Source organism: Apodemus sylvaticus, chromosome 5 (assembly GCF_947179515.1).
Source record: "Apodemus sylvaticus chromosome 5, mApoSyl1.1, whole genome shotgun sequence".
NCBI lineage: Eukaryota > Metazoa > Chordata > Mammalia > Rodentia > Muridae > Apodemus > Apodemus sylvaticus.
The window spans coordinates 103,047,990-103,073,620 of NC_067476.1; the positions used below are offsets into that span (position 1 = coordinate 103,047,990).

The following is a 25,631-nucleotide window of genomic DNA, read 5'->3' on the forward strand; positions in this document are numbered from 1 at the left end:
GGGCAAAAGAATATGTCAGTTATGAAATTAGAATCAAAGTGTCCATCCTGGCTGAGTCACAAGCATGGTCATAGGCCATGTAGACTGAAGATTAATAGAATAGTGGTGTTGGTTTTCTTACAAATTATCACCAGTGGTTTCATTATAAAGAATCTGGGGCTGAAGAGATGGCTCAGCGGGTAAGAGCACTGACTGCTCTTATGAAGGTCCTGAGTTCAAATCCCAGCACCCACATGGTGGCTTACAACCATCTGTAAAGAGATCTGACACCATCTTCTGGTGTCTGAAGACAGCTACAGTGTACTTACATATAATAAATAAATCTTAAAAAAAAAAAAAAAAGAATATGTCCGGCAGTGGTGGTGCACGCCTTTAATCCCAGCACTTGGGAGGCAGAGGCAGGCGGATTTCTTAGTTTGAAGTCAGCCTGGTCTACAGAGTGAGTTCCAGGACAGCCAGGGCTACACAGAGAAACCCTGTCTTGAAAAACAAAAAACAAAAAACAAAGCAAAACAAAGCAAAGCAAAACAAAACAGAAAAAAGAATTTGGTTCCACATGAACTTTCAGATCCAAAAGAGACCTTAGTAATTGTCTACCCTAATCCCTTTTTCTTGGTTACTGCTCTGTGTTGTGACCAAGGCAACTCTTACAAAAGAAAGCATTTGATTGGGAGCTGGCTTACAGCTTCAGAGGCTTAGTCCATTGTCATAAAGGCAGAGAGCATGGCAGCATGCAGGTGTGCTGCTGGAGAAGGAGCTGAGAGCTACATCCTGGTCTGCAAGCAAAGAGACATTGGGCCTGGTTGGGGCTTTAGAAACCTCACAGTCCATATATTTCCAATGACATATTTCCTCTAACAAGACCACACCCCAATCCTTCTAATCCTTTCCTATAGTGCCACTCCCTAGTGGCCAAACATTCAAATATGCAAGCTTTCCAAGTTCAGTTCAATTCTCAGAGCCCACATAAGGTAGAGGGAGAGAACTGACTTCACAAGTTGTCTTCTGACAGTCATACACATGCTATGACATGCACATATGCACAAAACAATTATAAAAACACAAAACAAATATAAGTGACAAATAAGTAACAATTATTTTTTGAGGGCAAACTTAAAGAGAGCTTTATTAAGTGTTAAATACTGACCAAGAGATGGACTTCGGTCAGGACCATTTTCTGGAATTTCCCAGCTGGAATGTCCAAATAAATAATTTTCAATGGACCATTTTTCAGTTGATCCATTTTCTTTTAATCCCACAGTCCCTGTGCTTGCGATTTCCCTGCCCACAGATATTCTTTGCTTGAATTTATATCTGTAAAGTGTATGGATCTCATATAGTGAAATGTGTAAAAATTCTACTTGGAAAGTTCTCTGTGTGTGTATGTCATTTCTGAGAGTGTTGCTGTGCTACAGATCCCAGTGTTTCAACGAGCTGGAAGTGTGGTACCAATAAAAACCACTGTGGGGAAGTCCACCGGCTGGATGGCAGACTCCCCGTATGGGCTCCGGGTTGCCCTGAGCACTCAGGTATTTGGGAAGCCAGTCACATTTTTCCTATTCTATCTCGTTACAATGGTAGCCGTTTGACGGTAAGGAAAAATAATAAATCTCACATGAAACAATGTTCCTGATATTTATCTCAAAATTGGGGGCTGTCATTTCTGAATTACTGTGAAGTCTGCCCTTCCTGGCATTGTTCTTAGGAACTCTGAGATCCAGGAATGATACAAATGTGCTTCTGAGGGACATAATGCCCACCTCTCAGGTTGGCATGAATTGCTACTGGAAAACATCTATTATGTAGTCTGCCCCCGTGGACGAGTCCGAAAACTCAGTCTCCTACAGAAGAGGGCCGTTGAAAATGTGTCTTAACTATTTGGGGTATACTCGAACCTATTCAGTGACTTCTACTCTCATTGGGCGGCTCAAATAACTAAAGTCTCCTTGAGTGTGGCTTGGGAGTGTTGAGAGTGTCTTCTGAGCCAAGTGAAGCTTGTAGCTGCACACATCTCATTTACCTCAGTGCCCTACAGAGCCAAAAACATATTCTTGGTATAGTTATACTTATTTATATTAATATTGTAAAATAAATAAATTATAGCTTTCTTTTTCATGTATTTTATTGAAGCTTGTCTTCTTCAGGCAAACTATGGTCTAGCATCCATATGGCATCCCAGAATGGATGCAGTAAGCTAGAGACCCAGCCTGTAGTGTTGGTAACTAGCCTGCCATGTGGAGGGCTGTAGTGTCTGGCTGCAAAAGCCCCCCCCCTTTGAGTACGAAGGGCATCTAGAGACAGTTGACTTCATCTATTGTGATATTTTTCAACTTCAATTCTGTTCTGTGAACGTTCTTAACACATTCTGAGATAGTATTATCTCAGAAGTCATTACTGACTATATTTCATATTTCAATGTCCTTCAACAAAGTCTAACTCTGTGTGGCCCTCTTATGTAACCACCCTGTTCATATTATTTTATGATATTTTAGTCACTACTCTGGAGTGACTGGATATTGAATGTATCAGGAACTTATGTGTAACTTGGTGCAGTTCAAATGCTCAGCCTTTCAGATTTTTCACAGATTTTCAGCCGTTACTCTTCCCCTTTAGAAGATAACACTTTTTTTTCTATAAAACTATTGCCACTAGCAGATCCTCTGTGATTCGCTCCATAGGGTTCTGCTGTGGGAGAGCTGTATCTCGATGATGGCCATTCATTCCAGTACCTCCACCAGAACCAGTTCTTACACCGCAAGTTCTTCTTCTGCTCCAGTGTTCTGACCAACAGGTGAGGGCAGCTATGAGCTGTGACTTAGATTACATTCACCTCTTGGCATCTTCAAGTAAATAGTTTTCAATGTAGGAGCTTGAGAAATGTCCTTTGGGTTAAAGAGCCCTGGTTGCTCTTGAGGAGGACCCAGGTTCAGTTCCCAGCACACATATGGTCTGCAACTCAGCTACAGGAAATCTGACCCTCCTCTTCTGGCCTCCTAGGGCATGTGTTGTACTTCCATACACACAGCCAATTTTATATTCCTAAAATAAAAGTAGTAAAAATTATTTAAGATATTATTTAATAATAATGAATAATGAAATAAATGAATAGTGAAGGCCATTTGTATTTTTCAAACACTGACCATTAAAACTCCTTTTTTGGCCCCCAAATAAAACTATTCGGTTTAAATACTCCTTAATTGTTGGGAACCAGAGAGTTTGGCTCAACACCCCCAGCTGAGCTGTTTGCACAGGTTTCTTGAGAGCAAAACATCCCATAGCTTAGCTTGATTCCTGCCTTCCTGCCCGGTGTGGTACGGACTTCCCAGGTGCCTGACCTATGACTATAATTGATTTTTCCTGTTCCCTTCCCTGGCCTCTAGTATATATATTGCTGGTCTCTCAGTAAGGCTTTGGCATTCTCCTTGCAGAATGACCCGTGTCTGTGTTTTTTAATCCTCCAGGCCTATGTCCGATACTCGGTACCATGGCAGCTCGGGCTAGGATCGGGAGTTCCTGATGTAAGGTTTCCTAAATAAACTGCTTCGAGAAGTCTCCCGTGTTGTCTCCCTTATTCCGCTGGACGGATAATGGCGGCAACACTTAATGCCTTCATTCTTCCATGTACCAATTAATTAAATATCTGGTTTCTTTCAGCTTGATTATAATATCCAGTATCCACACTGTATCTCTTGTGCTCTTCAAACAGTTTAGGGAGATTGGTGTGGCCCTGATTACCTAGTGCTTGGCACAGGGAATCATTTGTTTTCAATCTCTTTGTCATACTGAATATGGCTCCTACATGGACTCCATAAGAACTCTCAGGGCTGAGATGCTGACCTGGAGACCAATTAAAGCCCCACCCTCTCTATTTCCTGACACCATGTGTCTCCTTCCAGGTGTGCCGATGAGAAGGGCCATTACCCCAGCAGGTGCATCGTGGAGCAGATCCTGGTCTTAGGCCTCAGGAAGAAGCCGTCTTCTGTGACTACCCACTTGTCTGGTAAGCAATCAGCTCCTTCTTACTGAAACACAGAAGTATCTGCAGTGAAGAGATGGTTTGTTCCCAGACTGTCACACTGTATGAAGCTCAGGACATCTCTGCCCTTCTGGGTTTTCTAGTCTCTGGAGCAGCAGTTCTCCACTTGTGGGACATAATTAACCCCTTTCACGGGGGCTGCATATCAGATGTTTACATTAGGATTCATAACAGTAGCAAAATTACAGTTATGAAGTAGCAACGAAATAACCTTATAGTTGGGGGTCACACAACATGAGGAACTCTACTAAAGGGTCACAGCGTTAGGAAGGCTGAGGATCACTGCTCTAGACTTAGCAAGCTAATCTGCTTCTCTCCTGAGTTGCTCTTTCTCCCACAGCTAGTAATATTAAGAGAAACTATTGGGAGCCTATAATAGTATTTTAAGTGTTTCCTTTTTAAAAAAATTATTTATTTATTTTATTTATATGAGTACACTGTAGCTGTCTTCAGACACACCAGAGTGTATTGGTTGTGATCCCCTTGGTTATGAGGCACCATGTGGTTTCTGGGATTTGAACTCAGGACCACTGAAACCAATGAGCCATCTCTCCAACTCTCTGGGTGTTTCTTAATGTAAAATAGATTACAGCAATCTTCAGCCCTAGAAGCAGAATAAAATTCTACTTTGAAGAATTTCACCTACTGCATTTCTTAGATAAATCTCTTTGCTCCTCATAATGTCTTTCCAACCAGGATTGTATTCAAAACAATGAGGATTTTCATGTTTTAAAGCAGTCACCTAGTTCATAAATAAACGGGCTTCCAGGTTTCCCTAAGTGAAGTGTAACACTATTTGAGAACATCAGATAACATATCACAAAAAAGATTTTTTCCTCCTGGTTTCTAACAAACTGTCTTATCTTCTTGCTGTTTAGATGGTAAAGTTCAGCCTGCGGCTTTTACATACTGTGCCAAAACATCCACCCTGAGTCTGGAGAAGCTTTCCCTGAGTGTTGGTGATGACTGGGATGTCCGTGTCAGCTGCTGAGCAGGTGCCCTGGTGGAGTGCGGGGAGCCACCTGACTCCTCTACCTTCTTAGCCTTCTGCAAGATCTGTGCTGCCGTCTAATTTGCTTCCCTGGGGAAAATGACTTTTCACTTAGCTCTAGTATACTGATGACCTGACCATTTCAGGTTTTAAGCTTTAAGCCAGGTGTACTGGCCTGGTCCTGTAATCCCAGCACTGAGAAAGCTGAAGCAGAAGGATTGTAAGTTCAAGACTAGCTAAAGCTATATTGCAAGACCTTGTCTCAAAACAAAATCAAAAATAAGATTTCAGATTTTACATTTAAAGATGTATTGTTACCAGGCGGTGGTGGCGCACTCCTTTAATCCCAACACTTGGGAGGCAGAGGCAGGCAGATTTCTGAGTTTGAGGCCAGCCTGGTCTACAGAGTGAGTTCCAGGACAGCCAGGGCTACACAGAAAAACCCTGTCTCAAAAAACAAAAAACAAAACAAAAACAAACAAAAAATCTGCACAAACACTGCCGTTCCCACAGACCCACAATTCCCTGAGACCCTGGAAGAGCTCAGGGAGTGGCGTGGCTTGGAGCAGGGCTCCTGAGAGGCCATTTGTGGGGCTTGCCTCAGGCTGGCTGACTGTCGCAGCCGCAGAGTTGCCCAACCCAATCTCCAAGTAGATAGCAGTGCCTGGCACCCTCAGGGTTACCTTACGTCAACAGCAGTGTGGGTATGGCAGCCTCCGCTGCAGACACTCCCCGGGCATGGGCTGTGGAAAGTTCTCCTCCCCTGAGAGGGACTGAGAGAGGAACACAAGGATGAGATCCTCTTTCACTCTTCTCAGATTCAAAAGTACCAAATCAATTTTCAAAGTCAGATTTACTCCTTTTATTTGTATTTTATTAAAAGCTATCTACTAACCGAAGAATATTTATAAAGTGAATAAAACAAGCTATAATTAGTAAAAATGGAATAAATACTCACATACCACAGGTGAACTTTAAAAATAGAGCACAGGGCTTGGACTAGAATAGCACACGTGACTGGCACTTATCTTAGGCACGACCAATAACCAAAAGAAGTAACATCCCAATACACTGCCTTTAAAAATCAAAATGAGTGCAAAAAAACCCCACAGGCTTAACTAAACATTTTAAATAAAGACACCTCAGTATTACTGGCTCTTCTTTTCACATTAGGTTCCAGGATGACTTGGCATGGGCTAGAATCTTATAACACACTGTAATGTTCCTGGCTCTGGAGACTCTAGGGACTCGCTGCTGTCTGCTGCCGCAGTTGTTGGAGTGGTCTCAGTTCCTCAGCATCAGAGCCTCTCACTACACTCACTACCTACTTGCAACTGCCACCGTTCTGCCTTCTCTTTCCTTAGTCACAGTACTATCCTTTGCCTCCACCTATACAGATCTTACCATCCTTCCAGACCCAATCCAAGCCCTACTTTTTCATGAAAAGTTCTAACCTGATGCACCCAACCTCCCAGTACCCACTGGCAGAGATTTTGCTTTTGTCTGAAATGTTGCCCCACAAATAACTGTACCCTGCTTTGCATTCTCAGAGATGTGCCTTTATATTTCCAAGCAGGACTGTGTGTTTCCCTACTAGAGTGTATGTTCCTTACTGTCATGTTACATTTCTCTCATACCACTGTGGTTGTGTGAATGAACATGCCTTGCCCCCCATAAGCCTATCTGTTTGAACAGTTGGTCCCCAGTTTGCTGGTGCTGTCTGGGGAGATTAGGAAGCTTTTAGGACGTACATCTCTGCTAGAGGGAGTATGTTGTTGATGACAGGCTCTGGTCAGTTGTAGCCTCAGTCAGTTTTCTAAGTGTTCACTCTACTTCCTGTGTGCTGCTGAGATGTGACCTCTCTCAGCTTCCTGCCTCAGCACCTACTGCGACCCCTCACTCGCTGTCATGGACTCTCCCCATGGAATATGAGCCAAAATAAACTCTTCTACAAGTTGCTTTTGGTCATGATCTTTTATCACAGCTTTTCCTCGATGTTTGCTTCCTGGTCATGAGGTAGATGCTTTTGCTTTGCCACAAGATTCTCCCATGATGTTCTGCTTCTTTATAGGTCCAAAACAACGGAGCTAATTTATAGGGCTAAAGACACTAAAACTATGAGTCAAATAGCCCTTTTGTCTATATAGTTGTTTATCTCATTCATTTTGTTATAGTCATAGCCGATTGACACTGTGAGAATGGTCATTCAACCCAACCCAACCCCAACGGAATATTAAATTCAGTCTTCTTTCTAACCACTTGCTGAGTGCTTAGGACACCCTAACAGCATTTTAAATGCATCACATGAGTTAACTTGTTTAATCCTTACACCAGCCCAACAGCAGAGTGACTATCACAAGAGAATGTCTTTACAGGAGAGAACACAGGTTCAAAGGAAGAGAGTTAACAAGGCTAGAGCTAGTCACAGCCAGCAGACTCCAACCTAGACTTTGAACCTTCAGAGACTGCTCAGCTCTCTTCTTAGGAGTGGTGATACCTTGAGCATTTTCTTGGAGGGACAGGAAGATAAACTGATGATTCCAATGGCTGAGACATAGGGCTCCTTCAAGTTACACTGCCAAGAATCATGAGCCCATGCTCCCTTTCATTGTGTGTGTGTGTGTCATGTATATGTATGTGTGCATGTTTGTGGGGGTGAGTGTGGGCATGCACGTGAACACATGTGCCATGCCACACAGAGGAGGACAACCTGGGGTGTTGGTCCTTGCCTTCCACCTTATTTGAGACACAGTGAGACACAGTCTTTTTGTTGTTTTCTGCTGCCTAGGCTGACAACCTGCCCATGCCTCTGCGGCTTTTCCTGCCTGAGACTCCATTGCACATGGATGCCCTGGGATGGCAAGCATGCTACTGCACGTAGCTTTACGTGGGAGCTCAGGTCCTCACGCTTACATGCAGGTGCTTTACCACTGCGCCATCTCTCCTCCCTATGCCCCAGTTCACTTGTCACCTCCTACCCTTTCCTGTCTTCTTGGATCTATAGGGCTGGTCACTGAGGAACAGGCACACCTGGGACAAGCCTCTACGCTGCCAGACATCAGATATAGCCATCTCATTATGACCCAGAGAGCAACTATCATGGTAAAACAAAAACAAAAACAAAACAAAACAAACAAAAACAGGTAGAAGCCAGGCAATCAGCTCCCTCGCCCAGGCCACTTTGATTCCCACTTAAAAGCTCAGACACAGAGTCTTCACTAGACATGACATCTTAGGACTTGACACTAACCTGGCTCTATTTCCAGTTCTGTCTAGATGCTAGTGTGGTGTAACTAGTCAGTAATCTACTAGGATGCACATTACATAGTAGACTTGATCTCAGGATGTCCAATGAACAAGAAGAGAGGAATTTCCTTGCCTGGAAATTCTGCTGAGTTGCATTTTCTAATCAGCTGGACTGGAAGGTGACTCCAGAACATTCTAGAAAAGATATTGACCCTAAAATACTGTTTGCCATGTACCCGGTGGCTGCTGCTTCAGTAGCCTGTATGGCTGCCTAGTCCTTAGCACACTCTGCTGATTTCTGGTGTTCTGCTGTCTCAGATGCTCTCACTTCTTGACAAGCCGAGTTCTTAATGTCACTGCAGAAACATCTCCGACTGGTCCTTCCCGACCACTCGGCCCAGCCGCGCACCGGCCTCTTGCTTTCGTGCTCACCATCTCACTCCACGTCTATTTTTAGTTTTCCTGGCTTAAGCTTCCGTAGGCCACTGAAACACAACCCTCATTCTCTTCTTCTCCCTCTGGCAAGCGTGCTGCTGGGAGGCGCCCCCAGGTAGAAACTGCGTCTAAATCCTTTCTTGCCTCTTCCTCGGGAAAACCTATTGCTCTAGGGTCATAGTTCACCTGTTTAAGCTGCTCAGAAGCCATCCAATTTTCTGATAGGATTTAAACTTTGAAGAGAACATGGCTATTTTTTTCCTCAGATGACAGAATCACTTCAGCTTCTGCTTTGCAATCGCCTCCTTTCCTTGAAGGTAGCTGAATCTCGTTTTCTTTAAAACGTCTTCCTTCCAAAGTTGCCTGCCATGCCAACCGTTATTAGTCCAACTGTGGCCCCAAGGACAGGGGCTGAGCCCAGGTCCCCAGGGCCAGTTCCTCACCCAGCTCAAGGCAAGACCACCGAGGCTGGAGGCGGACACCCAAGTGGCATCTATTCTGCCATCATCAGCCGCAATTTTCCCATCATTGGTGTGAAAGAGAAGACATTTGAGCAGCTCCACAAGAAGTGCCTAGAGAAGAAAGTTCTTTATCTGGATCCCGAGTTCCCACCGGATGAGACCTCTCTCTTTTACAGTCAGAAGTTCCCCATCCAGTTCGTCTGGAAGAGACCTCCGGTGAGTAGCTTACTGGTTTTGTAGCTGGCTGGAGTCTGCCTCAGAGAAGTCCTCCCACTCAGCACCTCCCCAAGCACAGCTGGGCACATGGACACGGGGAAGGATCCTGGCAGGGGCCTGGGCTCTGGCTGCAAGTGCAAAAATGAGAGGACAGAGTCACATCTAAGAGCGAGCGGGCAGGGCTGGTTCTCTCACTTTCTCTTTCTGCTGTTCATGAAAGTAATTATCTTTCAAATTCATCTTAAAAATGGTCATCCCTTACCCAGAATCAGTCCCACAGTGTCCAGAGCAATACTCTCTGCCTAACTATATTGAGACTTCTTCCATTTCTCAGGCTAAAATCATGAGATACTGTTCTTTTTGTTTTGGACATTTGCCAGTGACCGTGGATTTCTGAAACAGATGCCAGGGAAAGAGGAGAGAGCAAAGACTACTTTCTGTAACATACCATGGAGGTTAGAAGAACTTTTGCCTGTATACCTCACTGCATAAATAAAGATGCCAAAACCCAACAATAGACTCAGCATACGACAGGACCTGGATGAAACCCTACTCGATAGCTTCAGGCTTTCACTAACAGGGATTCACCAGAGGGAAAATTACATTTCCCTGGCTCCTGTCTCTGATCATGCCTCCAATGTGATTCTTGTTTTTGAAACAAGAAGCATTTTAGGCACAAAACAGTCTGGGGTTAGGAGCAGAGCTTAGTGGTAGAGTTCTACTTAGCATGCCAGGGGCCTGTGTGCAATCGCTGCCACTGCTAACCAATCAGTAAATAAATATAAAAGGGGGAGAGAGAAAAAGTAATTACAGCAAAGAAAGAGAAATAGTTATTGCAGGTCTACTAGCTTCACGTACTGGGCAAGTTAGTAGGAGGAGTGATGTGAACAAGAGACCAAAACTTATACTGTTGCAAAGTCTAGAGTCTCCAGGAGAACATAGAAGTTGAGGTCGAGTGGTCACCAGGACTCTGGCATCACAGAGTGGATGGTATCAAAGAGAGCAGGCCAGATCAGAGGCGAGAAACCTTTCATGAAGAAGTGATGTTGGGCTCTTCACAGGCTTCACTGGCCATGTTTTTCTTTATTTACTAACTAGAGCAAGACCACCCCTCTCCCCTTCTGCTGTCCTTTGGTAAGGCCTGTCCATGACTGTCATGAATGACCTCAGCCTAGAAGAGCATGCTGGGTGTATCTCAGCACACACCTAACATGTGTGAGGTCTGAAGCCGAGAAGGTAGGCAACCCAATCAATGGACTTTAGACACACCATCCCCCGCTCAGCCCCCACTACCTGCAGCGTAAGTGCAAGCTGCCTCGCTGAGCACGGCCCTTCTCAAACTTTTCACATTCACCCTCGTCCCCGAAACTTGAGGCTGCAGTGGAGCATCTGGCTCTGCCTTGAGTTCTCTGTATGCCTAGTCACTTCCTTCAACCTCTCTCACCTCTCCTGGTGCTGAGAAAAGGGTCCGTTCGTGGTCATTCATAGTCCCCGTACACATTCTGAACACAATATTGTACAGATGCTGATAGCAAATGAATGCCCACATCTAAGGGTCTGACCCAGGACAGCCCTGCCTTCCAAAATGGGGAACCCTAGAAGCATCTAATTGTACTCAAAGAGCAAAGGGACCAAAACCTACAAACACTGTTTTTATTAAAAATCACTGATGGCTTTGAGCCAAAAAAGCTAGATTTGCAAATCCGCGATGTTCTGTAGCAGTGACCGGTCTGTAACACTATGGACCAGTATGCTCCGAGAGACCTGGCTGTTTGATAATTGGTCCTTATCACCATCACCAACAACAAAGATCCTGAATTTTCAAACCATCTTGGTTAAAATGCCATTTGTCCTTCCATGGTTAAGAAGAGGGCAATAGTGGGTTGGGACTATGGCTCAGTGGTTAAGAGCACTTCCTGCTCTTACTGAGAACTTGTGTTTGGTTCCCAGTACCTACATGTGGTAGCTCACAATTGTAAGCTACTCATTAGATCCCCAATTTCCAGGGATCCAATGCCCCTGTGATCTCTGCAGGCTCCAGCACACATGTGGCACACATACATACATTCAGGCACACATCCATATATACATATAAAATTAAAGATCAGGGCATACTTGTATATATACTTAACATATTCTCTCGCTCTCTCTCTTTCTCTTTGGTTTTTTTTCGAGACAGGGTTTCTCTGTGTAGCCCTGGCTGTCCTGGAACTTACTCTGTAGACCAGGCTGGACTCGAACTCAGAAATCCGCCTGCCTCTGCCTCCCAAGTGCTGGGATTAAAGGTGTGCGCCACCACTGCCCGGCTTTAACATACATTCCAAAATGGGTTTAGAGGTGGGAAGAGTTGGAATGGTTCATGGAAGTGTCACCCAAGCCCTTCACTTTACATGATTATGATTCAGAAAGTGCAAAGGGTTTGTGTATATTGAAATGATTCCAGAACTTTCTAAAATATAAAACCCTTCTTGGAAATGTCTGTTCTCCCAAGCATTTCCTTGGATGCAGTTACCTCTGTCAGGCCTAAGAGTATGAAGAAGAAGCATGTCCTATGAGGAAAAGGAGATGATGGGCTCATTTTGCTGGCATATCCGCTCCCCCCTGCCTGCTGTTAGTGTTTTAACCCACATCCAGTTGTCTAACCTTCACTCCTTTACCTCGCTAGTTCCCTCGCTGCCAACACCTGGGCCTGAAGAAAACTGCCAGTTAGACAGAAGCCCCTCAGTACCCCCATTCAGGAGACCTACTGTGTATTACCATAGCTGGACATTTCCTGAATTAGGCTCCTATGGTGATGTTTCAGTGATTTCCGAAGCCGCTCACCAACACCCGTGTTACCAAGTTGAGATGTTCAGCTTAGTATTGTTTGATCTCTGTGTCCATAGCAGGTAATGGCCACCCCTCACCCCACCAAGCGCTTTAGAAGGAAGCCTGGTGGTGTAAGATCCACTGTGGTTTCAGCACTGTGGGGAAATATGAGGAAAGTGCTGCAGTGGGTAGGAAAAGAGGCCAAGGAGACTCTCGCCCACCAGCATGAATTCAGCCACCTTGGCTAAATTCCGCTGCTCTCTGTGTGACATGCAGGCTTCCTGCCATCCATATGCCCCTTCCAAGATCTTCACTATCCAGGCTGAAGTAACTTATCCCCACTCCAGGAATACAAACAACAGCTAAATACACTCTGAGTATCAGAGTCTTGTTCCTGATATAGAATTTTGTCTGGTTATTTGCATGTCTTTAGCAAATGTACTTTCCCTCTGAATTCTTAGCATAGTAGAAACTTTCTGTCAAAAGGAAACACAAATGGAAAAGTGAAAGAGAGAGACAGAGACAGAGAGAAACAGAGACAGGGAGACAGAGAGACAGAGAGAAACAGAGAGACAGAGAGAAACAGAGAGACAGAGAGAAATGGGGGGGGGGGGATCCCATGACTACAAGTGCCTGCAGAGACCAGAGAAGGCAGCTGGAGCTGGACTTACTGGCTGTTGTAAGCTGCCTTATATGGGTGCTGAGAACTGAGCTACTTTGCAAAAGCAATATATGCTCTTTAACCTATGAGCCATCGGTCCAGCCTGCATTATAATTACATAAAGAATACTTGAGCCAAGCCTGTGGGTACCTGCCTGTACTCCTAGCTACTGAGGAAGCTGAGGCAGGAAGACAGCTGACACTGTCAAGTTTGAGGTCAGCCTGGGCAATATGAGGATCTTGTCACTTAAAGACAAACAAAAACAAATGAACAACAACGAAATACAGAGTCCTTTTCTTATAGGAGGTGAACTGTTTTCTAAAGGGAAAAAGGATTGTCTGGTTGATATATAACAAGAGTGAATGGTAGACTGCAATGGAACTGGACTGGGAAAAGCCTGAGGAGCATGTGAGCACACACACACACACACACACACACACGCACGCACACACACACACACACACTGCTCCTGCCATTCTCTATGGCCTAACAGTCACTGAAGCTGTGAATTACTTGAGACAAGTAACCTTTTGGGAAAGGGCAGACATGTGCTGTGTCTTGTGGAAGGGGCAGTGCTGAGCCAGCACGTCAATGTAGAAAGCACAGGAGTGGAGAAAAACAAAACAAGAGAAAATGCCCAGGACTCGCTGAGCCCCGGGGTGGGGGAGACAGAGGAGGAGACCCTGCAGCTCAGAGGCTGTGGGCTGAAGACCTGTGTAAGTCTCCCAGGATTCCCCAGACCTCTCACACTTGGGAAGCATCCTGGTTACTCCACAATGCCACTCTTACGACACGAAAACTGCTATTAAACACTCCACGTAAGTCCAGGAACAAAACATTGAAAGAACAACTGTCAACCATCTGAGGTGTTGGCTTTTCTCCTGACAGGAAGAGTCAGAAGGGCAAAGGAGCTCTCTCAGCACATACGTGCCCTGATCTCCGTCAGCACATATGTGCCCTGATTTCCTCATTGGAAAGCTCTTCATTTCTAGCTGGAAGTCATCTGCCCACAACCCTGACACAGTGAAGGAATCCAGCTGTGTCCTCTGGTCCTCAGTTGTCACCCTGGCCCTGGTTGCTTTATCAGATAGTCACAAAACGCTTGGGCAGGGGCTTTTCCAGCTCAGGCCATTAGAGCCCTCAGCTGCACAGCCAAGCCTCGTTATCTACAGATTCTGTATTTGTTATTCTCCTACTTAGTTAAATTCATCGGTAACTTCCAGATCAATGCTGTGCTTCTGTGGATATTTGTAGACTTGCTCTGAACTCTGAAGATCTCAAGTCATTAAACATACTGGCTCCCAGCTGAGGTCAAACAGTAGCCAACACATCAGCACCTTTAAGGAAGGGCTTTCTCCTCATTCCAGGAGGCCTCTGGGACTTATGGGCTCTTCTGGGGCCCCACAGTCTCTAATTTAAAGTCTATAATCTGGTATCTTCCCATCCTGGGATCACTTAACCATTCTAAAATGAAGAAGCACTAGGCTAATACAAAATAACAACTGCCCAACGTCATTGTAAGGAGATTTAGACAGTCAGACTCCAGAAGAACCAAGTCTGCATGCAAGGACACCCAGCCCCAGCCTAGGACTAGGCATAACATAACTACCAAGCTCATTTCCCAGTGAAATCACCTTCTCAATGAAAGTAGGTTGGCAAGAGGTCTCTGCTTAAGATCTGTTATAGAGTGTCTGCCACCCTCTGCCAGACAGTTGAAAGAGAAGTTGGGCATGGCACTAGCGACAAAAAGGAAGAACTGGGCCACAGTACATGGTAGATTGAGACAGAATTTGGACAAGCAGACCTGGTGGGAATCCTGGTCTGCTGCTACCAGCAATCAGGAAAACAATCCAAGTTTCATGTGCTTTTCCATAAAGGAGCTAAATGTACTCTCTGTTCAGCACTATACTGTGTGATGTTCCTAAAGTCCTAGCTCAGTGGTTGTCCACCTTCCTGGGCTTTGGCCCAGTTCCTCATGTTGTGATGACTCCCAACTATACAATTATTTCCATTGCTTCTCCATAACTGTAATTTTGCTGCTGTCATGAATTATAATGTAAATATCTGATATTTCTGATGTTTTAGGTGAGCCCAAAGGGGTCTCACCCCATAAGCTGAGAACCATTGTCTTAGGTGCCCACAGTAAGGCAATAATAGCCATTAACAAGATAGCCCAGGACACAGGCTTTGAAACCAGGGGAACCAGAACTGTGCCCACCACTAAATCATGTGACTGACTATTCCTGGTCTCAGCTTCCTCATCTGTAAAAAGCAAATGAAAACTCCAGCTTTCACGGAGTTGCTGGAAGGATAAAGCAGAATACTACATCCAACACACACACGCACACGCACATGCTCGCACATGCACACGCATGCAGCACAAGCAGTGAGAGGTGCTAGAGGTAACTGAAATGCTAATACTAGCTGAGATGTCTGGTCTGGCTTCAGAGAATCACAGTAGCACCAAACCACCAAGCCAGGACAGCAGAGGGGAGGGGAGGCTGCGACCATTTTGGTGAAAGTGACGGTTCTAGAAATAACAGTTAGGATTGCCTCAGCTCCTCTTGAGGGTCATGATGGGGACAGAGCTCCAGGGACCACAGTGAATACGTTGAAATGACTTGGCAGGATAGTGTGGGAAGTGAGAAGGGCAGGGACAAAAATGACCAAGAAACCACGAAAAGATACATTTCCCTTATAAAAAAGCCACGCATCCTTTTTGCACATTTGTATCTTTCTTTTTTAAATTACTATTTTATTCCTCCTCCTTCTCCTTTTCCTCTTCCTTCTCCCAATTTTGAGACAGGGGCTCCCTATGTTGCCCTGGCTGGCCTGGAACTCACAGATTTGCCTGCTTCTGCTTCCTGAGTGCTGGGGTTAAAGGTGTGAGCTACCATGTCTTATTTTATTTATTATTATTTAGTGTGCATCTATACATGAGTCACATGTGAGTTCCTTGACCCATTTGTGTCAGAGGACAACTCTGTGGAGTTGGTTCTCTCCTCCCATGCCTACATGGGTTCCAGGGTTTGCACTCAGGTCGTCATATAGCAAATGCCTTTACCCACTGAGCTGTCTCACTGGCCCCATTCATGCATTTCTAACCATCTGCTAATGTCTTTATAACATGTATTACTTCTAATTTTTAAATTTAATTGATTTTTTATCTATTTATTTGAGTGCACACATGCATGTGCCATTGCAATGCATCCAGGCATCAAGGTAAGAGGCCAACTATCAGAGGTCAGTTCTCTTCTTCCACCACGTGACCAAACTCAGATTGTCAGGTTTGCCGGAGGGTGCCTCCACCTGCTGGGCCATCTGTCTGTCTGCTCCATTTTTCTCTTTTGTTTTCTTAAGTATGTTATTTTAGTTGGGTTGTTTGTTTGTTTGTTTGTTTGAGACAGGGTTTCTCTGTGTAGCCCTGGCTGTCCTGGAGCTCACTCTGTAGACCAGGCTGGCCTCGAACTCAGAAATCCCCCTGCCTCTGCCTCCCAGGGATTACAGGCCTGTGCCACCACTGCTCGGCTTAGTTGGGGTGCTATGAAGAGACACCACAACCACGGCAACTCTTTTTTTTTTTTTAAGATTTATTTATTTATTATATGTGAGTACACTGTAACTGTCTTCAGACACCAGAAGAAAGCATCAGATCTCTTTTCGGATGGTTGCGAGCCACCATGTGGGTGCTAGGATTTGAACTCATGACCTTTTGGAAGAACTGTCAGTGCTCTTACCCGCTGAGCCATCTCTCCAGCCCCATGGCAACTCTTATAAAGGAAAACATTTCATGAGGGCTGGGTTTCAGTTTTAGAGACTTTATCCACTGTTGTCATGGTGGGACATGATGACAGGGTGCTAGACAAGTTCTACATTTGGATCTGCAGACAGCAGCAGGGGACTGCCAGGCCAGCCAGACTTGAGCTTAGAAGACCTCAAATCCCGCCTCCACAGTGACACACTTCCGCTGGCAAGGCCACACCTCCTCATAGTGCCATTCACTAAGGCCAGGCATTCAGACCTGAGTCTATGAGGGCCTTTCCTGTTCACCACCACAGATATCAGCCTACCGAGGCTCGCTTGTCTTTTCCTGCCTTAGTAGCTAACACACCAGCTTCATGAACTGATTGGGGATGGAGCTTTCTTCCATTCTCTGAGACTGTATAAGATCAAAACTAGATGCTCCTTAAATAGCTCTTGTTGGTGTTTTCGCTAAAGGAAAGTGTTTTACCTACAGATGTAACTGCTTTAATAATCGAAGTATAATATGAAATTATTTTTTCTTTGTAAATCAGTGCTTATTGTTATTTTTCTAGGAATTTGTGGTAACTTCCTTGAAATTTTTTTGCTTTCACTAAAAATATCTATCTTGTTAAGATGTGGGTTCATAAACATTTGGAGTGCGTGTTTATATAGAATATACTTATTCTTTCAATTTCAACATTCCTGTGTTCTGATACCTTAAAATCATCTAAAACTTAAAATATATATATATTCAATCTTGGGGATAGAGAGATGGTTTACCATCTGGCTACTCTACAAGAGGACCAGGGTTCGATTCCCAGCACTGATATGAGTATGGTGACTCTCAGTTGTCTAGTCCCGAGGGATCAATGCCCTCTTCTGGCCTCAGGCATGCACGTTAGTGAATATAGTGATACATCGCAGCCAGAACACCCAAACACATTAAAATAAATAGATTTTTTAAAATGTTAATTCAATCTCTAGCCAGCTTTGTTAGGTAAGAATCTGAAATCCTAGGATTCAGAGGAGGAGAGAGGCAGGAGGATCAGGAAGATCAGGAGGTCAAGGCCAGCCTTTTCCACAAAGTGAGTTCAAGTCCCACCTGTGGTCTGAGACCAGTTTCCCAAAAGAAAAAAAAGTGCCCTCCAATTTGAAAATAGTATTTTTATTATTTATGTAATTTCTAAACATGTATTTGTTTATTGTGTATATTGTGGGGGGTAATAAGGGATGGGTAGGGTAATATGCTTAACATAGTATATATGTCAGTAAAAAATAATTGAGGACAATCTTTTTATTGAGAATTTCATACATGCATATAATGGGTTTTTTGCTTTATTTGTTTTTAGATAGGGTCTCATTATGTAGCAATGACTGGATGGAACTCATTATGTAGACCGGGGCGGCTTCAAAATCACAGAGTCAGTCTGCCTCACAAGTGCTGAGATTAAAGGCATTTACCACCACATCCAGCCATATAATATATTTTGATCAAATTCATACCCCATTTCCTCCTTCTGGGAAATCCCTCTTCCCTGATACTACTTCCCCCCCAACTGTGTTGCACCCCCATTCACTTTTGTTTTATGTGAATGAGTTTGTCTGCATGTGTGTGCACCAAATGCACACAGTGCCCTTGGAGACCAGAGGAGCGTGTGAGACAGCTGAAAACTAAACCTAGATCCCCTAAGAACATGGTGCTCTTAACCTTCCCTCCAGAAGTCTTTTCCTTTTCTAAAGCCCTCTGATTCTACATAGTGCCATCTGTATGTGCACGGATGCAGGACCATCTCCTGGAGGGTGAGCAGCTTTGAGGGCCACATCCCAGAGGAAAGTTTAGTCTGCTTCCCTCAGCAGCCATCAGTTATCAATTATCCTCAGTCAGGTGGCATTCCACGACCTCCTCCCTGTGAGCTCCCAAGGGATGGTAGAGCATTGCTATACCCAGGCATCTCTCAGAGAGCACAGCAGGAGAGGGACTGATCTCTGCTCAACTCAGGCTTGGGCCTACTCTGTTCCATAGAGACAAAGGCCTCGTCGTGATAAAGCCAGCTAGGCTTCTGTTTCCCCCATCAGAAAGCTGGCTCCTCAGAAATCATGTGACCAGCAGTTGCTAATCTAGCTGATACTTGCAAGGCCCTGCTCCACTGAAGCACTTTCTCCCTTTTTCCTCCCCTCCCCCCATGACTCGAGCTATAGAGGTAGCCCCAAAAAGCTGTCCTCTGAAACAGTACTCACTGCCTTCTGCTTGTTCCCCACCCCCCCCCACCCGAACCCTGAGATTGCTGTGGGCAATGGCCAGTTAGGGGCAGGGGACCCACTTCTCCCCAGTCCATGCAGAGATTTTTGGCTTGTTTGATCATCTGCAGGTCTTCTGTGTGCACTCATATTCCTCATATTCATTGTTTGCATTTGTAAACTACACTGTCATATCTGCCAAATACTATTTGACTAAAGACACCCACTAATTCTGGCTCTTAGAATCTCTTTACTTCCCCTTCTGCAATGGTCTCTGAGCCTTGAGGGGAGGGGCTATTGTACAGATGCTCTGTAGAGCTAAGTGCTCCACAGACTTATTCCCTGAACATTGACTAGTTGTGGGTCTCTGCATTAGCTGTTGTCTACTGCACAAAGAAGCTTTTCTGATGAGGCTTGAGAGATACACTAATCTATGTGTGTAAAGATAAAGACATAGGGAGAAATTTAATACTACATATAGCAAAACAATAACATTGGGGTCAAGCCGGGCGGTGGTGACGCACACCTGTAATCCCAGCACTCTGGGAGGCAGAGGCAGGTGGATTTCTGAGTTCGAGGCCAGCCTGGTCTACAGAGTGAGTTCTAGGACAGCCAGGGCTACACAGAGAAACCCTGTCTCGAAAAACCAATAATAATAATAATAATAATAATAATATTGGGGTCTCCCCTAGGTACTATGGCCTAACCAGTCGGGGGATTTTGGCTCAGTTAACAATACCAGACATGAGTTCCATCTTGTGTACTGAATTTTAAATCAAATCAGAATGTGGTTGGTTACTCCCATAACATTTATGCCACTGTCACATGAGTGGGAACATTTTGCTAAGACAGTCATTGTAGTTCATGGCTGGGTAAAAGCGCTTAACACTTTTCTCCCCAAGTAGTATAAGTAGAATACAGCACTATAAAATCTATCCAGTAGAAATGAAGCTTTCTGGTTCCAACCAGCTTGAGTCTCCACATTCTGTGATTGAAGTGTGTGATGTGTTCAGGCCTTACTATCAAATTCTAGCACGAGCAAGAGCAATAGCCTGTAATGTGTAGAGGAATCTATGGTCCGCAACGACCAACAATATGAAAAGAGATAACCCGTACCTGGCATTGGGCCCTTCATTTGGTAGCCTATGGTGCCTGAGGGAGGCGTGTCCCTCCTATAGGGTTAATTCCACTTAAACTCTCTTTATATGAACATATTTTAGGAAGTTTTACACAATAGTAGCTTTCCATGGCATTTCCAATGGTCTTTAGTGTTAGTTATCCCTCCCCATATTCCCCCATCCTACCCTCTCATAGCCCAGCCCATTTAAGAAAAAACACTTTTAATTAAGAATCATTTTCAGGCCGGGCAGTGGTGGCACACGCCTTTAATCCCAGCACTTGGGAGGCAGAGGCAGGCGGATTTCTGAGTTCAAGGCCAGCCTGGTCTACAGAGTGAGTTCCAGGACAGCCAGAGACAGAGAAACCCTGTCTCGAAAAACCAAAAAAAAAAAAAAAAAAAAAAAAAAAAAAAAAAAAAAGAATCATTTTCAGTTACTACAGAATCCTGATGATAAAAATTATTCAAACTTTAGTGGAACTAAGAGTCTCCTGATAAAATAATTTAAAATGTAGTGACTGGATGTAGAGAAACAGCTCAGGAGGTAAAGTGGTATAAATCACAAGAGCCCGAGTTCTGCTCCCAGGACCCATGGTTTTAAAAAGCCAGGTGTGGGGGCTGGAGAGATGGCTCAGCGGTTAAAAGCACTGACTGCTCTTCTGAAGTCCTGAATTCAAATCCCAGCAACCACATGGTGGCTCACAGCCATCTGTAATGAGATCTGATGCCCTCTTCTGGTGTGTCTGAAGACAGCTACAATGTACTTACATATAACAATAAATAAATCTTTAAAAAAGAAAATAAAAAGCCAGGTGTGCTAGAATGTATTCCTGCGATCCCTATGTTAGAGACACAGAGACAGGTGCATTCATGGGGTTCACTGGCTAGCCATCCTAGGCTAATAGTGAACTTCAGGTTCAGTGAGAGACGCTGTTACCAGTGGTCAGGGTCTGAGATAGGTCTTCACCTCCTACTCCAAGAATAAGGGCACACAGATTCACAGAAGAAGCCAGATAATTATATTGTAAGGGAAGCAGTAAAACAGATTATAGGAAGGTATAATGCCAAGGTGGACAGTGGCCATGTGAGTGCTCAAGGACCTAACTCAAGTTTGGAGCTTTCTTTTATGATATGGGAAAGAAGGAGGAGTTGATTACTATATAGTTCGGGCAATTTATTTTGATTTATTTGATTGAAAGATTAGGCCATACTAATTTTCCCTACTGTGCCTGTCCCTTCCCACAATACATCTGATTTGGGTCACACACACACACACACACACACACACACACACACATATATACAAATACACACACTCATACTCAAACACACATACACACTCTCACATACACACACACACACTCACACTCAAATAATACATTCACACATTCACGCACTCACACACACATTCTCTCTCTCTCACGCACGCGCACGCACATACACACACACAGAAAGAGAGAGAGAGAGAGAGAGAGAGTAAATAATATACACAGAGAGAATAATAAATAAATAAATAAATGCAGAGGCTAGCCCATACCTCAACTTGGAGATACTGAATCCTGAGATTAGGCCACAAAAACTTGGATTTTATTTATTTGTTTGTCTGTCTGTCTATTTGTTTGTTTGTTTTTAATTTTTGTTTTGCTTTTGATTGTTTATTTTGCTTTTGTTACAATCTTACTCTATAATTAATCCTATCTCAGGACTCTCCACATTAGCCAAGCTGACCTATAACTCAAAGAAATCCTCCTGCCTCAACTTCTCAAGTGCTGGGTGTAGGTCTGTACCATTTGGGGTTTTTTTTTTGTTTTTTTTTTTAAAGATTTATTTATTGCTATATCTAAGTACACTGTAGATGTCTTCAGATGCACCAGAAAAGGGGCTCATTACGGATGGCTGTGAGCCATCATGTGGTTGCTGGGATTTGAACTCAGGACCTTCGGAAGAACAGTCAGTGCTCTTAACCTCTGAGCTGTCTCTCCAGCCTGGTCTGTACCATTTGTAAATGTAAATGTAGACCCAATGTAAAACTGGGAAGCTGCAGTTTTACATTGATGTAGCACTTTAAAGTGGATGCCAAAGTTCTGAGTACACTTTGAGTTTCACGGAGTAGGTGACAGCAGTGGAGGTCAGTGAGGTGGTGGGGACTGGACGGCCTTCTGGCATGCAGCCTGCCAGTGTCACCTTCCCGGTTTCTTCAGTTCTCTCTGTAAACATAATGACAGTATGGAAAAGCCAAGCATTCTTAGCAATAGTGCCCCAGAACACACAGGCTGGGATGCAACTCAGTAGGGAAAGAGCTTACTTAGAATGCACAAGGTCCTGGGTTTGATCCCAAGCGCCACACAACCAGACGTAATAAATAGTCCATGCCTGTACTCTCAACACTAGGGAGGTGGAGACAGGAGGATGAAAAATTCAAAGACACCTTGAGCTATATAGTAAGTCTGAGGCCAGCCCAGGCTACATGAGACAACCATCTCACAAAGTGAAACAGAAAACAGAACCGACAGAAAGCGCTCCAACCGGCATTTACCTGTCTCTCCCAGCTCACACATCTCCTACCCAGGGACGCTAACTGTAAAGCATTAGATGTTTGCATTCACCCTGGAGTCAACTGTAAGAGGGACTTCTGCTCTGAGGTCCAGATGCTTGCCCTCTGCATCCTCATAGATCTGAGTCCCTAAGGTCTGCAGGGGGTGGGGCAGGAACATCGGGAGAATGAGGCTTCATTAGCCTCAGACAAAGGCCTGCAGCAGATTCCTCCTATGCATTCAGCAGCCTGTATAGGATTACTGTATACAGCATGTTTAGAAGGCCCCATGCTATATCCCATTGATGACCCGTGTGAAAGGCATGAATGCCTTTTGCTGAGGCAAGGGGAGCTCTCTGAAACTATATTTTCTCTTTTTAAAAGCAAGAGTCCGAGCAAGGCTATTGGAGGTGCCCTAAAGGTCTACAAGGCATTGTTGTCTGTCCCCTGAGCCATCTCTGGCTGGCTCTCTGCCCCTCCCTCGCTCCTTTCTGACTTGCCTGTGTAGCCCCTAGACCATGGGCTCAGGGGCCTCTAGTCAAAGCTGCTGACTCTGACCACAGCCTTTCTCTGGTCTGTGTTCATTTGCATCAAGCTGCTGAGGGTGGAGGAGCTATATAGGCTCTGGGCCATTCACCAGAGGATTAGGCCTGGGCTGAGGGTGCAGCAGGAGAGGCCGCAGGGAAGGCCCTGCTCCACTGCGGGTCATCATGCCCTATCTGCTGCCGGGATTCTTCTGTGACAGAGTGATCCGAGAAAGGGACAGAAGAAATGGAGAGGGCACCGTCTCACAACCTCTCAAGTTTGAGGGGCAGGATTTTGTCGTTCTCAAACAACGGTGTCTGGCTCAGAAGTGCCTCTTTGAAGACCGTGTCTTCCCAGCAGGTGTGCAGGCCCTTGGCTCACATGAGCTGAGCCAGAAAGCCAAGATGAAGGCCATCACTTGGAAGAGGCCAAAGGTAGGGATAAAGGGGGCATGGACTCTGCAGACAGGTGTTGGGGAACAGGGAGTAAAGTGGTCAGTGGTCAGTGGTCAGAGCCTGAGGCCCTGGATTCACCCCAACTCTGAGCAAGTAGCTTATTAAGGTCCTCCTTACCCATATGCCACAGCCCCAAACACCTAACTTCTTATGCTAGAAGCTAAGGATGTTATTTTCTATTCCTGAACTGCATGGTGAGGTTTAGGATGACCTTTAGATCCCTGAGATTATAAATATTTAAGAGTGCCAATGCAGCCAGGTGGTGGTGGCACATGGTGGCACATGCCTTTAATCCCAGCACTTGGGAGGCAGAGGCAGGTGGATTTCTGAGTTCGAGGCCAGCCTGGTCTACAGAGTGAGTTCCAGGACAGCCAGGGCTACACAGAGAAACTCTGTCTCAAAAAACCAAAAAAAAAAAAAAAAAAAAAAAAAAAAAAAAAAAAAAAAAAAAAAAAAGAGTGCCAATGGTTGACTTAAATTTCCGTAAGCTTCTAAGGTAGAATCAGCTAGGTTCTTACTGAGAGCAGGAGTTTGGGGAGGGAAGAGTGAAATGATGAAGAGAACTGAAGAGAACAGAGGCTTGAAGTTTCAGGTCCACAGAAAGGGAGAACAGTGAAGGAACAGAAGGCTGGAGTCTAACCTTAGCTTTCTAGCCAAAGCTGGCTCATTAGCATGGTGTCAAGTCTGCTCAAACAGAAAAGTCCCCACTGACTAGCCAGACGGTTGATCCAGGCTGCCCTATCAAGGGGCATCCTAGGAGCCTCTGCATGGCAGCAGGAGTAGGTCAAAGCCTGTGGGACAAAGCCTTCTTCCTGCAAGGAGGTGCCTGTAGCTGCAAGAGAGCCTGCTATATTTAGAGCTGGTAAGGAGTGAGTGTGTGTGTGTGTGTGTGTATGTGTGTGTGTGTGTGAAAACCCAGAAGATCTGCAAGGCAGATTCATCAATGTATATGCAATTTTTATAGTTAAATTTCTTTTTAAAATTTTAATTAAATTTTAAATTAATTTTACAATTACAGGTTGACATGAAAACTGTAAAGATAGTGCTTCATTCCCATGTGTAGTCCCGTCCCGCTTACCTCTGCTTTTTATTTTCTAGACAGGGTTTCTCTGTGTAGCCCAGGCTGCCCTGGAACTCACTCTGTAGACTAGGTTGGCCTCGAGCTCAGAAATTCACCTGCCTCTGCCTCCCAAGTGCTGGGATTAAAGGCATGCGCCACCACCGCCCGGCATTACCTGTGCTTTTTGCTCTGCAGTTTTAGTTGACCTGGAGTCAACTGTGGTGCAAAAATACTAAATGGGAAATTCTTGAAATATTTCAGGAGTTTTAAATAACTTACTATTGTATATTGTTTTAATTATTCTATTTTATTGTAGTATTAGTCATCTCTCATTGCCTGATTTATGAGTTAAACTATCCTCAGTGTGTGTATAGAAAGGAGTCTGATGATTTGTGTGAGCATTGGTCCTAGCCACAGTTTCAGATTTCTGGGGGAGTAAGGAGCCTGCTGTCCCTTCAGTCCAGTTTTCCTAGTTCTATCATGACCTGCACATTGGTATCAGTAACCAAGATTGATACGTTATTGAAAACAAAGTCTACACTTTATTTCCTTAGGGTTCTTCCTCTATCTTTTTATGTTCCAAGACCCCGTCTTAGTATTCACTGTGTCCTGTGTCTGTAGCCTCCACTCTCAGGTTTTCCTTGTTTTTGACGAGCTGCGCACCTGCACAGAGCACTAGTTAGATATTTTGTAAAACACCTGTCAGTTTGCATCTGTCTCAACTTTTCTTCTGAGTAGACTGAACTTATGGATTTTTTAAAAGTATATAATGTTTTTATTTTTATTTTAATGATGTTAAGTATCTGAGTATGCTACTTGCAGTACTCCCAGTCGCCGGTAGAGAGCACTGGAGCCCTTATAACTGGAGCTACAGACCATTAACAGCAAGTGCTCAACAAAGGCTGAGCCACCTCTCCAGTCCTGGGCTCATGTGTGTTGAGAAGACTGATTACAGAAGAGGTCAAGCACCTCTTAGCCCAGCACATGTCGAGGACACAGACTGTAAACATGCCTCCTCACTGTTCAAGCTGACTACTTTGATATGTTCCACTGCCTTGTAATTCTGCATGAGAGGTCTGTGTTCTCTTCAAGTGTCTCTGTGTAG

At 44.6% G+C, this 25,631-nt stretch overlaps 2 protein-coding genes across 4 annotated transcripts in view; both read left to right on the forward strand.

Moving 5' to 3' along the window:
* Ganc (glucosidase alpha, neutral C) overlaps positions 1 to 6,986 on the forward strand; it is a 63,580-nt gene extending 56,594 nt beyond the window's left edge. For both annotated transcript variants that reach the window (XM_052183324.1, XM_052183325.1), the window contains 4 exons: positions 1,416 to 1,529; positions 2,679 to 2,791; positions 3,897 to 4,000; positions 4,915 to 6,986. In XM_052183324.1, coding sequence (XP_052039284.1) covers positions 1,416 to 1,529; positions 2,679 to 2,791; positions 3,897 to 4,000; positions 4,915 to 5,027 — 444 coding nt within the window. In that variant the 3' untranslated portion in view covers positions 5,028 to 6,986. The remainder of the gene's footprint in view (positions 1 to 1,415; positions 1,530 to 2,678; positions 2,792 to 3,896; positions 4,001 to 4,914) is intronic.
* A 1,406-nt stretch (positions 6,987 to 8,392) lies between these two features.
* Capn3 (calpain 3) overlaps positions 8,393 to 25,631 on the forward strand; it is a 46,118-nt gene continuing 28,879 nt past the window's right edge. The window contains exon 1 of one of the 2 annotated variants that reach the window (XM_052183340.1): positions 8,393 to 9,385. In XM_052183340.1, coding sequence (XP_052039300.1) covers positions 9,077 to 9,385 — 309 coding nt within the window. In that variant the 5' untranslated portion in view covers positions 8,393 to 9,076. The remainder of the gene's footprint in view (positions 9,386 to 25,631) is intronic. The other variant, XM_052183342.1, reaches the window with a different exon arrangement.